General features: G+C 42.3%; 1 protein-coding gene across 2 annotated transcripts; it reads right to left on the reverse strand.

The window, feature by feature from the left end:
* Positions 1-789: 789 nt before the first annotated feature.
* On the reverse strand, positions 790-7,387 carry LOC115110289 (receptor activity-modifying protein 1-like). Of its 2 annotated transcripts, XM_029635808.2 has the most exons (6): positions 7,156-7,387; positions 6,252-6,314; positions 5,844-5,894; positions 3,674-3,712; positions 3,253-3,424; positions 790-2,994 (listed from the first exon to the last, which is right to left on the reverse strand). In XM_029635808.2, the coding sequence occupies exons 1-6, from the start codon at positions 7,220-7,222 to the stop codon at positions 2,745-2,747; spliced, it is 642 nt and encodes a 213-aa protein (XP_029491668.1). In that variant the 5' UTR covers positions 7,223-7,387; the 3' UTR covers positions 790-2,744. The 2 variants fall into 2 exon arrangements, with proteins under 2 accessions (XP_029491668.1, XP_029491669.1); XM_029635809.2 differs by lacking the exons at positions 5,844-5,894; positions 6,252-6,314; positions 7,156-7,387 and adding an exon at positions 4,033-4,209.
* Positions 7,388-11,734: the final 4,347 nt, after the last annotated feature.

Genomic DNA, 11,734 nt, shown 5'->3' on the forward strand with positions numbered 1-11,734 from the left:
GAGGAGTCTGAGAAGGAGAATGCTTGTGGTTCAGGTGGAGGATCAGATGACCTGACAATGGACCCCTGTTTTTGGGATGTTAACAGACAGCCCCATTCTGCTGCATTTTCTCACAGCTGCTGTGAGGGTGGCTTGTAGAGCTTCTAGGCTATGAGCGCAATCGTTCTCCAAAGCTGAAGCTCGTGTCTCTTTAATGACCACCACAACCACTGACACAACCACACACCTCACAATGGCTTGGTGTTGGAGCAAAAACCTGAGCAAAGGCAAAAGGAGGAGAGGTGGGAAGCCAGCAGCTGAAGTATATATCTGCATGTATTATGAGATCTCTGCATATTGGGTCCTTGCAGAAACATAGGAAGCTCTAACTGGCTGGTCCTGCATGGTAAGGTGTGCTATGACCATACGCATATAGTTCACAGAATGGACATACAGTATGCCCTCTGACCATGGGAGTGTCCATTCTAGGAATTCAAATTCTATGATTCGAACCCACTGGGACCTGAAGAGTGACACTGGAGGTGGGTGAGGTCATTAGGAGGGCTGGGGTGAGGATGACCTGACTTCTAGAGAGGAAGAGGGCCATCAAACACACTTTCCCACCCCACCCAGCCTGACTTGTCTATGCCAGATAAGGGTGGGGATTACACAGCTGTTGTCACTTCTTCCTTAGAGAGAAGACCTCACACCGAAACACACCAGCTATGTTATGTGAGTAAAACAGCTTCAATGGACTCTTGTAGGACTGCAATAAAGAATGGTGAAAATACCACCCATGCAGTCACAAGACAGGGTAAATACTTTTTATTTATTTTATCTACAAAAGTGCCCTATATGGTGAAGAGCAAAGGGTCTATTTAGATTTCACAATAACACCCATCTCTGCACTGTGTGTAAATGAGTAAAAAGTTGATGGATCATCCATGGCGTTATCAGCTGTGCATTCCATTAAGGCAGGGGGTTTAAACCAATTAGATCCAGTTAGGAGACTTCACAAAAATACAATATCTACTTCTACAATCCATTTCCGTAGCGTTCAAAACAAAGTCAAGTGATTAGGACTTTGGCTTTAATATATTTCATTGCGAAATAAAATTATATACAGTACATTGTGTAAGGAAAGAGGCTATGCTTTGACTAAGACCCACACCCCTCTCACAGACAGTACAAAGTCCAGGACGTCTTATGTCCAGAGTAAGAGCAGAAATACAATACATAAGCATACATATTTCTTTGTTTCTGAAACTGAATGCAACTCAATGCTTTCAGTGTCATTCACGACAACATAATAAAAAATGAAACAAACAGTTCTTACACCGTTTAAGTAGAGGAGAGAGAGACATGAGTTTTTCCTTCTGTCTTCAGTCAGTGCTCACTGCTACACTGAGCCGGGGGGGGGGGACTAAATGTTTGTCGTCTTTTGATCTAATGCTTGATTCAACTCTCAGGCATGCGTCGACTGGCTCATCATGGGCGACAGTGGGGGCCGTCATTGTCAAGAGGAAGAGAGAGAGAGAGAGGTTGAGGCGCTGGGCCCTTAATGCTGGGAAATAGACAATTCCTGGAAACAGATCTCATAGACTACATGTTGGGCGTAGGCTACCCACCCATTGTGTCTAGTTCCTGACCCCAACACAGACTGATGCTTGGCCAACCCCCTTCATCATGGCCTTCCTACACCCAGCCCATACCACATACATTCTTAACCCTACACTCGAGGGCAAAGAGGGCTCTCCAATATACACAAAACACATTCAAGGACAGGAAAGCTATCAGGTGAGAGGGTACATCACGTTTTGTTCTGTAGTTACATACAGAAATAAACATGATGGAGATCCTATATGGATAACTACACTCTAAGAAAAAACGTTTTGGTTCTAGGCACAACTCTTTTGGGTTCCATGTAGAGCCCTCTGTGGAAAGGGTTCTACTTTGAACCCAAATGGGTTCTATTAAAAGGATTCTACCTGGAACCAGAAAGGGTTCTTCAATGGGTTCTATGAGGACAGCCGAAGAACCCTTTTAGGTTCTAGTTAGCATCATTTTTTCTGCGTGTACAGTAAATGGAGAGTGGGGATTCCTCAAATAGAAAGCCTTTGTCATTGGTTATCAACTCAATTGGAATGTCCAGCAATGCGAGACTCACGTTTTTCCAGCCAGAGGGTAGGAATTCCACTATATAATATCAAAATATTGTAAAGAATGTAACCATTTTAGCATAGTCAGTGTTAGGGTTCACATCTGGGACAAGATGGAGATGGTCATGGAATGGATTGTCAAGAATGACATAAGTCCATGAACCCTACTATCTTAAATACTTTCCTAAGGTGTGTAGGAAGTCGAAACATTTACATGGCTGTCGCCACTTTTGGTTAGAGTAGCATCGAGGAATGAGGAGAAGATGAGTTTTCAAGAAGCAACCCTGAGGATGTTGACCTGACACTCTACACAACACTGATGGACTCTTTCTTGAACCCCTGTGTCCTTGGACAATGCTCATGTGGTACAACTCATTCTGTATCAGTGCATCCAAAAAGGTCATGTGTCAGGTGTTTGGGCTGTGAGATTGTTTTGGTAGGACTCCACAGAGCTAAGTCAATCATCAGAGGGTGGAAGATGCTAAGCAGTTCTCTGTAAAAATAGTTGAGTCAATGGTCCCAGTCTTGAATCTTCAGGGGATGGAGAGAGTGAGTCTGAACATGGAGGTGAGGCAGGGTGGATGAGGACGGATCCAGGACGTCCTATCAGGAGCTGCCATCTCCGTTCTTGGTCTTGAGCACCACCAGGACCACCATGATGGGGATGAGGCAGATGGGGGTCATCACCAGGGCAAACACGATGCTGGGCGGGGGGTCGCTCAGCCCCTCGTTGGGACAGTCCGGGAAGAACCTGGAGTGGATGTTTACAAACTCATTCTCCACCATCCTGTTGGGCCAGGGGATCAGCAGACACTCTGCTATCTCCTCCGTGCACATGGTGAAGGTGTTATACATCCTACAGGGAGGGATACGAGGGGTACTATTAGTACAAGAGAGGGCAACATTATGTGCTCTGAAAGACATTATTAAGAGTTTCATGGTATGGATTGCTCATTTATGAGTGAGTTAACTCTGATTTCACTTGACTGCGTGTTGGGTTTCTCAAAACTACTGTTTGAACTAAGTGACAATGCAAGACCAATGGCATGATAAGTTGGATCAGAAACAAATTAAACAGAACAATAAGTGTATTAAAATAAGCATTTAGGCCTACCTCTTCACATTGTTCCAGTTGCACCAGTCTGTGTTGTTTAATAATTCCATGCCCCCTACAAAAGGACTGTAGCAGGTTTCCTTAAATAAGGTCGCGTAGCACTCCGTCCTTGTGTGAAAATACACACAAATTTCACAGTATTCTTCACAATTAACATACTTATTCCCACAACCTGTACAATAAGAGAGAGAATACTGTAAGTTAGCAAATCAGTTCTTTAAAATTATGCAATCGTCAAAAATGAATCCTTAAAATGAGGGATTAGAAGAATGTCTAGAAGATTCATGGTTACACATTATTACTAACAAGTCCCAGTCTGACCTTATGTTGATTTAACAGCAAGCAGAAGCAGCAGTGTCACCTCTGATTTAACACTATTAAATAGCCTACATGTAGAGTCAGAAAGGTAATAATGGCCCACCTAATTCACTGGAGAATCCTCTATCTTCGAGGCTAACGCCTGAGAAGAGAAAAGGACAATACATTTGTAGACATTTGACTGATCAATGGTTGTAATCACAACAGAAATGTCTGTTAAAAACGGCCTCTCAAACAGACAGACTGAACAGCTGTGTCATTCAACATCTTTTTTTTAAAGAATGATCAAATCTTCTAGAAAAGTTTTTCAAATGACCAATGTAACATTTAAGATCCCAATCAAAACGAAGCATGCAATGAATGTTATCTTTACTGCCGCACATCGTGTCAGCAACTCATTCTGACTGTCCAGCAACGCGAGACGTGCGTTCGCTGCCGCCCGGGCCGAGCCCACACACTCACCAGAAAGAACAGAGAGGAGCACCGCAAAGAAAACAAGCGCTCCCTTCATGTCAGAGAAAGTGAACATAGGAGAGTTTCCCCTACTGACTGACGACCATCTAGACTGAGCCTGAACTTCTAACACCGAGCCCTGCAAGGCATAACAGGAAACTAGATAGGGTGGAAGCAGCTAGACACGGCATTACCCTCGGTTACCAGATGTCAGATCGGTGTTACCCGCGGTTAGGTTACCAGATGTTCCTCGGGGATCTGTCTGTCTGCCCTGCGCCTTGGCAGCAAGCTCTTACCCTCTCCAGTGCATTTCTTTATGACTGTCTTGCCTTTTAAAGGGGTGGAGGCTCAAAAGACTGTCCTCTCTCTCTCTCTCTCTCAAATAAAAGGGAGCACACCCAAGTTGGGCTGGACTCACATCTGAAAACCCTTTACTCTTTAACTCTAGTTGGGCTTTTTAGTCTCCATTTCTCACAGTCAAAGGCCTGGCTGACTTGCAGCTTGTGATTTATTTGCCTTGAGGGCTGCCTCTGCCAAATCGGAAACATAAGTAAACATTTAGGACCAGGGCGTTTAGGGTGGATGTAATCATGACTACGCACGGTGTGCTGTGCAGACGGCTGTGGATTCATATCTGGGTTAATGTGATTGTATCTGGAAGACGTTATTAGAGTCAGCCAGCTGTTTGCAAAGACCTACTCTCTATCTGCCCCACAGTCACAGGCAAGTAATGCAAATCTCGAACTCAATAGGACTTTCAGCGTTCACACAATAGGATAAGCCTGGGAATATGGGTGGACTCCTCCTGGATCTTTATTTAGTACCTTAAGCCATGTGGAGCTGCATGACTGTTACCTCAGCAGACTACTGTCTCTGTTTCATACTGCTCTTCAAAGACAACGCATTAGACCACTTCTTCATCATCACTAAAACAATTATTCATTCCTCAAGCTCCTTATCAAAAAGGACGTTTTTCAAAATAAGTCTTTGTCGATTACTGGGATGAAATAATAACATTTAAAGTGACTTTAAAAAGATTTAGAGGATGTATTCTCAGGACAATCTATGCTACACAATGTGGTTGGGCCCCTGAACACCATCTGTTCGCTGAGCAACGGTTTTGATTTAGTAATGACATCAGGAAATGTGTCTTTTCAGCAGAGGAGGAGCTCAGAGTTGGGTGAGTTGGAGGGGAGCGGAGAGAGAGAAAAGGGAAATCATAGGGTGAGGAACAGTGAAGGGGGACTAGCTGCTCCAAAGTTCCAGTTGTTTCACAACTCTAGAGTTCTTGTTTATAACACAGCCATCACATGGGGCGAATGGTTAACAAATACAGGAAGTGCAGACCAGGTGGGGGGGCTGCCTGTAACTAGGCTTCAGTTAACCTTTGACCACAGACAATTACGGGCCTTATGTCAGCTGCTGCTAACCCCACAACGGTGGGGACCTCCCCACAGGTTTGTCTTGGCTTCACGGTATGCTAGAAGCCTAGGACTCTTGGCAGAGAGCTGCATCTCAATTATCTTTTTTATTTTTTTAAGAGGTTGGCCAGTTCTGTTCTGAACCCATGTGTTTACAGTGCTTGTCCAACAGAGTCCCCCATGGATTCAAATATAATTTCACATCAAAGCGTTGCGCGATAGAGATGACGAAGGACAAACCTCGATGGTAATGTTTGTTTCGAACGTTAATGGGGTGCTACACCATTACAAACATTTCCAACATAATCCATCTGTGATCATTATGTTGTGTAATACCAATATTGTGAAATAGGTGTTAAATTGTTGTCTAAAAAGTGTTCAATTAATCTGGCAACTTACCGTGGTGTTGGTAGTTTGCATATGTTGTTGAGTCATGCCGTGAAGTGAAACCTAATTGATGAGAATAACATACTGTTTAGTCAAAGTATTGCTGTAAATGTATTCATCAGTACATTTACATTATAGTCATTTTGCAGACACTCTTCTCCAGAGCGACTTACAGTAGTGAGTGCATACATTTTCATACTTTTTTGTACAGGTCCCCTGTTGAAATAAAACCAACAACGCTGGCGTTGCAAGAGCCCTACAAACTGAGCCACACGGGACCCCAATGGGACCCCCATCAAAGTGAAGACAGTCTAACAAAAAAACATTTGTTGTTGTTCCCTTGGTATTGAACACTAGTTGACATAGATGAGTTGTGTTAGTTGACGTAGAGACCACGAGAAGAGGACAACAGTTAGTTACCTGGTGTGGTAGCTTGTGGCGCCTCATAATGTCCTATCAGGCCAGCTGCTGTAGAGCTCAGTGCTACAGGGACAGACACAAAACAGGGACAATGTCACCGGAGAGTTCTTGACAGAAAAGTGTGCACTCACATTCTCACACGTGCACAGTCAGCAAAATAAACAAAGACAAACACAAGCAAGTAGAAATACAGAAATTAGTAGACAGATGTGTATAATTTTTTTTACATATAGAAGACTGATGAACATATAGGAGAGACAGCAAGAGAGGAGTGGGAAAGAGAAACAAATGAAGAGAGAGAGCTGGTCAGTGGCAGGGAGTGTATCCTCCCTTTGTTCTCTGAATAAAGTCTGAAACAGTTCAGCCATTTCCGCAAACACAAACTATTTAATTTAGTCTTTGAATAATTGTTTGTTGTTGTTTTTTTGTAGAGTGATCTGGTCTAAAGCTGAGGTGTTCCTTATTAAACCGTTATTGTGACATTGTGTTCTGTGAAGACCGTGATTATCTCAATCACATATCTTGTGTATTTGTTGGTAAAAAAAACCCCAGATCATATAAATTAGAACAACAATCTGCTTAAAATCTTCAAGAAAGACACCAGATCCATAACATCATCATACCTATATTTAACCTCTGCTTCTTCAACATTGGAGCATGAAAATGTTTTTAACAAATCAAAATCACTAGTTCAAGCAACTTAAAACAAGAATCTAATATTAGATCTGCCACGCTCTTACTACAATCCCTTACTTCACCGTGAGCTTCTAAGCATTCCACTTACTGTAAGAGGTGAAATCTAGGGCAATATTTTACATACTTTTTTTCTCAGTAATTCAACATACTTCTCCCTACCTCTGGCCGTCTTTACATACATATAGTACTCTGTAAATCATCTACTTACCCCAGAGAAGAAGAGGCAGAAAGGAGAAAGAAGCAGAAGACACGGGAGACGGATTAGGGGCTTTCATTTCTGCCTGACACTGCTCTGTTTCTCTTCCCTGGTGGACCCAGATTACATATCTCAACCTTTCTGCAGGAAAGCTCTATAAAACAACAGGAAGCTCTCGTTTCCTAGGATGGGCGGCTTGGGCGGGTTCCCACAATGGGACAGACAGCCCCAGACAAGGGGAGAGCTACTGTAGCCCACTACCACTTACAATACAATCCATCTCTCTCCTATTCTCTTTCTCTCCTTCTCTCTCAACTGCTCTCTCTCTTTCTTTCTTTCTCTCGCTCTCTCCCTCACACTCCTTTTCCTAGTTTCTCTCTCTCTGTCTCTCTACTTCAATGCTTCCACACACTCTATTAGACGTTCAGTTTGGAAGGAACAGACATCTGTACCAGTAGTCACTGAAGGTCTTCGTTTTGAAAATAGACTGCTGACTAGCTGATGACCCTGTAGCCTTTCTCACTTGCTCAAATCCTGTGAGTAAACTGATTTTCAGACTAATATGTGTTCCAATACACTGTAAAACCATTTTTATTCTATATGTGTTGATTCAACTTAAAATCCTCACAGCAACCAGCTGCAATACAATTTCCAGTTTGCTCAACATTTGGGCATATTATCGACGACGTTGAAATGTCGGTTGGAGCAAAATTAGAGTGTGCGACTTTCTTTATTTTTTACATATTAGCCAAACCAACATAAATTCTCAAGTTGAATTGTATGTTCACTCAACTTTAAATTTTAGGATGAGGGAACATACAATTCAACTTGAGAATTAATTTAGGTTCAGCTACAATAATATGTCCAAATGTTGAGCAAACTAGAAATCACATTTCAGCTGAACTATTTAAGCTGAACCAGTGTAGCAAATTCAGGCATAGCACCGACCAGGACACAAACCCTGGTCCAACAACTGTCAAACCAACACCTTAGCAGTTACACCAAGATATCCGAAGTTGGGTGAACTATAATATAGATGATTGTTCAACTATGGAAAAGGGTTTTGTTATTGACAGATGACAGTTATATTTCTTTTTTTGGTTGAGTAAAGTATGTTAATGATATAGAGTCCCCTTTGACTCCTTTCCAGTTTCAGTCATGCTTCAATTAATGGGCCAGACAGTGGATTATTTTAAATCACCACAGACCAGATAAACAGGCAAAATATTTTCAATAATGGTTTGAGCAAATTGACTTTTTTTTGCTATATGTGGTTTAAAGCATCATATTTTAGCCTCTGAAGTAAATGGTTTCGTTGTAAACTGGTCCCTCAAATTAATCTGACATTGACCTAAAATCCTTGGGTTAGAGTAGTATCATGTCAGCTCAACAATTTGACCAATTCCAAGTCCAGCCAGAATGGATGTGTACGCTCCGGGGACATTTTTCTGAGTTGCATTCTTTACACAGATATCTTTCTCTGAAACACACAAATACAACCTAATAGACTTCAGCTGTCAAAAAGGTGTGGGTGTCTATTCATATAGACTGGATATACACTGAGTGTACAAAACATTAGGAACACCTGCTCTTTCCATTACTTAGACTGACCAGGTGAATCCAGGTGAAAGCTGTGATCTCTTATTGATGTCACTTATTAAATCCACTTCAATCAGTGTAGATGAACGGGGTATGAGTGGTGTATGGTGGTATGTGCCAGGTGCACCTGTTTGAGTGTGTCAAGAACTGCAACGCTGCTGGGTTTTTCATGCTCAATAGTTTCCTGTGTGCATCAAGAACGGTCCCCCAAAGAAGAACATCCAGCCAACTTCACACAACTGTGGGAAGCATTGGAGTCAACATGGGCCAGCATCCCTGTGGAACACTTTCAACAAATTGAGGCTGTTGTGAGGGCAAAAGGGGGTGCAACTCAGTATTAGGAAGGTGTTCCTAATGTTTTGTGCACTCAGTGTAGCTTGCTTGAAGTGGAAAACTATAAACTTTTCAAAGGCTGAAATGGATAGCTTCATCATGCTCTTTGACAACACAAACTGTCAATCAGTTACAAACTGCTATTCTGTTATGTCTCAAGGCTAGAGCTCCTTGTGAGAAACAGACGGAGCTGAATCAAGTTTGTAAGGAAACTTATATCAACTTCACTTTGTTTGTAGGGAAACGTTTATTAACTTAACACTAACAGTGAAGTGTACATAAGTCAAATATGGTTTGGGTTTTCTGTCACTGTCAGCACAAGGTGTGTGGGGGAGTTCCCAGCTGGTGATGAGAGGAAATATGTTTTCGTGTTGCTGTATTTATTATGTGAAGTAATGGCTGATGACAAATCTCTCCCCCCAGCAGTAGTTCTGTGGAATGTCTCACCCCCTGCAAGGCTGTCATTGGCATATCCACAGAGCTGCAGTAGTACATTGAGAGACTTCTGGGCCCTCCAGTACACACAAAGAATGACGCATTCATGATGCATTCATCCACGTCAATGATGTACTGTCTGCCTCAGCTGGGACTGAGCTTGCCAAAATGACTCCACATTTCAACACCGATCGATGATTTGTTTTTCTCTTTACAGCTGATTGAATAAACCTCCAACATTTAAGGACTTGAGTACATTAGCTAATCTGAATCTGCACAGAGCCATCATGGGATAATGCAACACATATCATCTGTACTATTGGTGCTATCATAGAATTTCCACCATAAACTCAGCTACACTTCCTCTCTCTCTAGCTGATCAGCTTCCACCAAACGATTCCATTGGGAGGCTCAAATCAATGTTCAATGGGCTACAAGACACAAGCATATTTTGAGGAATGTCGAAAAACGCTTAGCTCAGCACCTCATTCAGAGAATTATTTGAGATGATTAATAACCGTGTAGTGTATTTCGCCATCTGCACCGATAGGCCTCTGAACTGATTCATCTCCACTCGCACATCTGACCATATAAAACCCTCTTTCCAGGTGCCAAGAGTTACACACACCGTTTACATAGAGCACAATTAAGAACTTTCCGCTGATAAGGGCCTCGCTCTCAAGCATATCTTCCTGCTTTCTCATGTTGGCTATTGTTTCACAGTCTAGGATAAACTCGCCACGCCCAGAGCAAGCACCAATGTGGATGTGCCAGGAAAGAGAGAGAGCGGGCAAAGAAAAACGCACCGTAAGAAGAGCACTGTAGGTGACACACTGAAACAGCCTTACTGTCTGCAGTGTCAGAGTTACAGATCAGGGGCTGTATGTAATCAAGCATCTCAGAGTAGGAGTACTGATCTAGGATCTAAAAGGCAGGTCAGCGCTCCTACTCTGAGATGCTTAATGGCCCCAGGAATACACCGCCAGTAACTATGAGTGAGAATCAGAACTAATTGTACACAAAAATGATTCCATTGTAGGTGGCCTGGACATACTGTGCTAAATGTGAATGAATGATCAATAAAGGATCAATTATGCCTGATGATACACAGTAAAGACCGAGCATATGGTTTACGTCAAAAGACAGCAACTAGACGCGTTTTGAAGATTATTTCATTACTTAATCACTATTTTATTCTGGTTTGCCTGGTGTTTTGATGATGATTTCATTACTTAATCACTATTTTATTCTGGTTGGGCCTGGTGTTTTGATGATGATTTCATTACTTAATCACTATTTTATTCTGGTTGGGCCTGGTGTTTTGATGATGATTTCATTACTTAATCACTATTTTATTCTGGTTGGGCCTGGTGTTTTGAAGTGGATTATGTTATCCTTTTTCCATCCTGTTGCTTGTCATTCGGCCCACCTCTGTTTTATCACTTACACTATCACCCAATGGCCTGATCATAAACTCGCTGTAGACTTGTCATTCTACACCCTGGAAGAAATGTAGGCCTAATGTAGTGATATTGGTAGTAGCCCTACAGTGCCATCTTGTGTATGGGGGAAAAAAAGAGCAGGGTTCACATTCACCAGCAGTTTTGTTAGTTTTCACTCTTACCTCCACAGTACTTCATTTATAAAGCATCATGATGTAATATGTATCTATTAACTGTTTCTATGGTATTTATGAACACTCTATAATAGATTATGCTTTGCATAGAGTCTTTTCTGTCTCTCCTCCAGACAGTTATTTGCCATTTCATTTAAACAGACATAGTGTATGATAAAAAGCAGTACGTCTCTAATGGTAGGCCAGGCTACTGTTCAATGAGCACTGACTGTTGAACACAGCTAACATTGGCCTGGCCGGGCCGCTGGGTTGTCTGTGTTACTGGATCAGGCGAGTTCTCCTTGCTCTGAGAATCACGTGACTATGAGTAGTGTGCCACAGCCCCAGCTCGCACTGCACACCCGCCCCCGGAGAGAAGGAAAACAACATGCGCTAGACTAGAGGCTGGAGGCTTCCTCTTCCATGAATGACTGAGGAGCAATACTCATTGATAACATATGTTTAATCTTACCCCTGCATAAATGTGTATGACATGTATACATGAATTGTGGAAAAATACAACAAGGTACCTTACCAATATACAGTATGAGAGCAAAGGTTATTGGTGATGAACGAATGATGTTACTATACCCTTCCCAAATACCATCA

The sequence above is a fragment of the Oncorhynchus nerka genome, linkage group LG26 (genome assembly GCF_034236695.1).
Source record: "Oncorhynchus nerka isolate Pitt River linkage group LG26, Oner_Uvic_2.0, whole genome shotgun sequence".
Taxonomy (NCBI): Eukaryota; Metazoa; Chordata; class Actinopteri; order Salmoniformes; family Salmonidae; genus Oncorhynchus; species Oncorhynchus nerka.

Excerpts from the sequence above, each read along its gene's own strand:
- LOC115110289 (XM_029635808.2), bottom strand. The coding sequence starts at position 7,222 with ATGAAAGCCCCTAATCCGTCTCCCGTGTCTTCTGCTTCTTTCTCCTTT. Across the intron at positions 3,713-5,843 it reads TGCAAACTACCAACACCACG|GCGTTAGCCTCGAAGATAGA; the intron begins GTAAGTTGCCAG and ends TTCTCTTCTCAG. Across the intron at positions 3,425-3,673 it reads AGGATTCTCCAGTGAATTAG|GTTGTGGGAATAAGTATGTT; the intron begins GTGGGCCATTAT and ends CTTATTGTACAG.